At 42.8% G+C, this 1,993-nt stretch overlaps 1 protein-coding gene across 1 annotated transcript; it reads left to right on the plus strand.

Annotated features, from left to right (window-relative positions):
- Positions 1–387: 387 nt before the first annotated feature.
- On the plus strand, positions 388–1,763 carry LOC123476872. Its single transcript, XM_045179809.1, has one exon. It carries the CDS (start codon positions 465–467, stop codon positions 1,680–1,682), a length of 1,218 nt encoding a protein of 405 aa, XP_045035744.1. The 5' UTR covers positions 388–464; the 3' UTR covers positions 1,683–1,763.
- Positions 1,764–1,993: the final 230 nt, after the last annotated feature.

Below are 1,993 nucleotides of genomic sequence, written 5' to 3' on the forward strand. Positions count from 1 at the left end.
TACTGCTACTATGCTTTTACGGGTTACACCCGCAGGCATTTGAGACCACTGTGTGCGATTGTTCGGAACCGAAGAATATGGGAATTATTCAATTTTCCGATTCAAACTGCATACCGGAAACAACCAATACCGATACCGTGCAAGTGAAATACACCGTGTACAGTGATGAACGTGCCGCGGTAAAATTTCCCGGTTTTATTTGCGCACAGTGGATAAACATTCGCCGGATTACGAAGACCTTTTTCGGCCAATTAGTGATCGTGCCGGACAAAATTTCTATTGATACGACGCCAACCGAGTGCTACGACATGATAAACAATAAAAGGTGTGGTGAACATCATATGACTTTATCGGACAACAAATATGTTTTTGGACGTTATCCGGAAATTGTCGGATACTGGTTACAAACAATCGATTCGGAAATTCTGAATTGTGTGCTCGAACAAGTTCAGCTCTATCAACAAATGGAAGATGAAGATTTTTCGACACCTATCGGCAAAGCTTCCGCAAAATCTGGTAACTTATCCCACAATCACCTGACACTTGTCTGGAACAAAACGTACACGCAGAAATCTCAACATACATTGCGAATTGTTGAATCTGGAACCGGCACACTAACGAAGAAATTGGGAGATGAAAAATATTTTCGTCTTTTGGATGAACGCCGCCAACTGGATTTCCATTTAACTCCTCAGCCACCTTGCGTTCCAACTCAACAACACTGCTCCAACCGTACTACAGTCTTTAACATCGTCGGCCAATCAAAATTGTCCCTGGTAACGGCGGCCATCATGGAAAAATTTCCGCCAATCACCGTAGAGACTCCCGCGCCATCTAGCGCTGAAGATTTAGACAAAGCGGCAAATAAACAATATATTCAAGACCGTGTTACCGATCGTGAAAATGAATTAGTGCGTATGATTCAAAGGTTAGAATGTGATGCCCGGAAAGCAAAACATGAAAGAGCAATTGCAGCCGCTCAGTATAACGGTTGGCTTGCCGCTTCACATTTAAAATTACCACAGTGCACGAAATTACAAGCTTTCGGACAAACTGCTGTTGTGGTTAAGTGTAACTCAGTGAACGTCACATTTGAAACTGTAATTACGTCATGCGGACCACAGCCAAAATTCAACATTTATACCATTAATCTCGATGGCTGGGAATTAGTTAAATATTCCCCATGCTATTGGACCAACGGATTCGTTAACTTCAACGATAAGCCTTACGCTTTTCGCAACAACACCTGGAAAAGAGTTGACGCTACCATGGTATTGCCGGAACAAACGCTGGCACATTCCTTCCGTTATGACGACGTCAAATTCTTCGACTATGAACATCGTGCTAACCCTGCTTACAACGACAACCTACTTAACCACATGAATGTCATGGCTGATATAGTAGCCGCCATGAATGAACATCCACCGACCGAATTTTCGTTAAATCACCAGCCCAGCGCATCAAGTGTGTTAGTGACAGCCGCTGGAGTAATACATTATACCAGCTGGTGGGAGACCATTAAAATGTGGTTCTTCATCAGCATATTCTGTATTCTCGACCTAGTCATCTTACGTATCTGCTGCTGGTTGGGTATCTTCAGATTCATAAGAAAATTTTGCGGCTATCCAATAGAAGAGGCTCGTTCAACAACCACCAACCGCACCGCCATGCATCCAGTTTGATTACGGGACGTAATCTCGCACCGCCGGGAGCGATGTAACGAAGGCCTACAAATACATTTAATTATGACACCCACATTCTTATAATATTATGTTTACTCTCCCTTGGCATATAATTATGTCTACATTTTACTCTCTTGCATTTACTCTTCTTTTGCATATTACTCGATTATTGTAATCCGCATAGTAACCATTTGTCATAGACATCTTAGCGTTGACCTAATTGAACACCTGCTGTCTGACTCACACGTGCGACGCATTATCACGCCACTAAACAAACTTCCGTGATTGGTCACACGTGCGACGCATTATCA

This window comes from Daphnia magna, linkage group LG10 (assembly GCF_020631705.1).
Source record: "Daphnia magna isolate NIES linkage group LG10, ASM2063170v1.1, whole genome shotgun sequence".
NCBI lineage: Eukaryota > Metazoa > Arthropoda > Branchiopoda > Diplostraca > Daphniidae > Daphnia > Daphnia magna.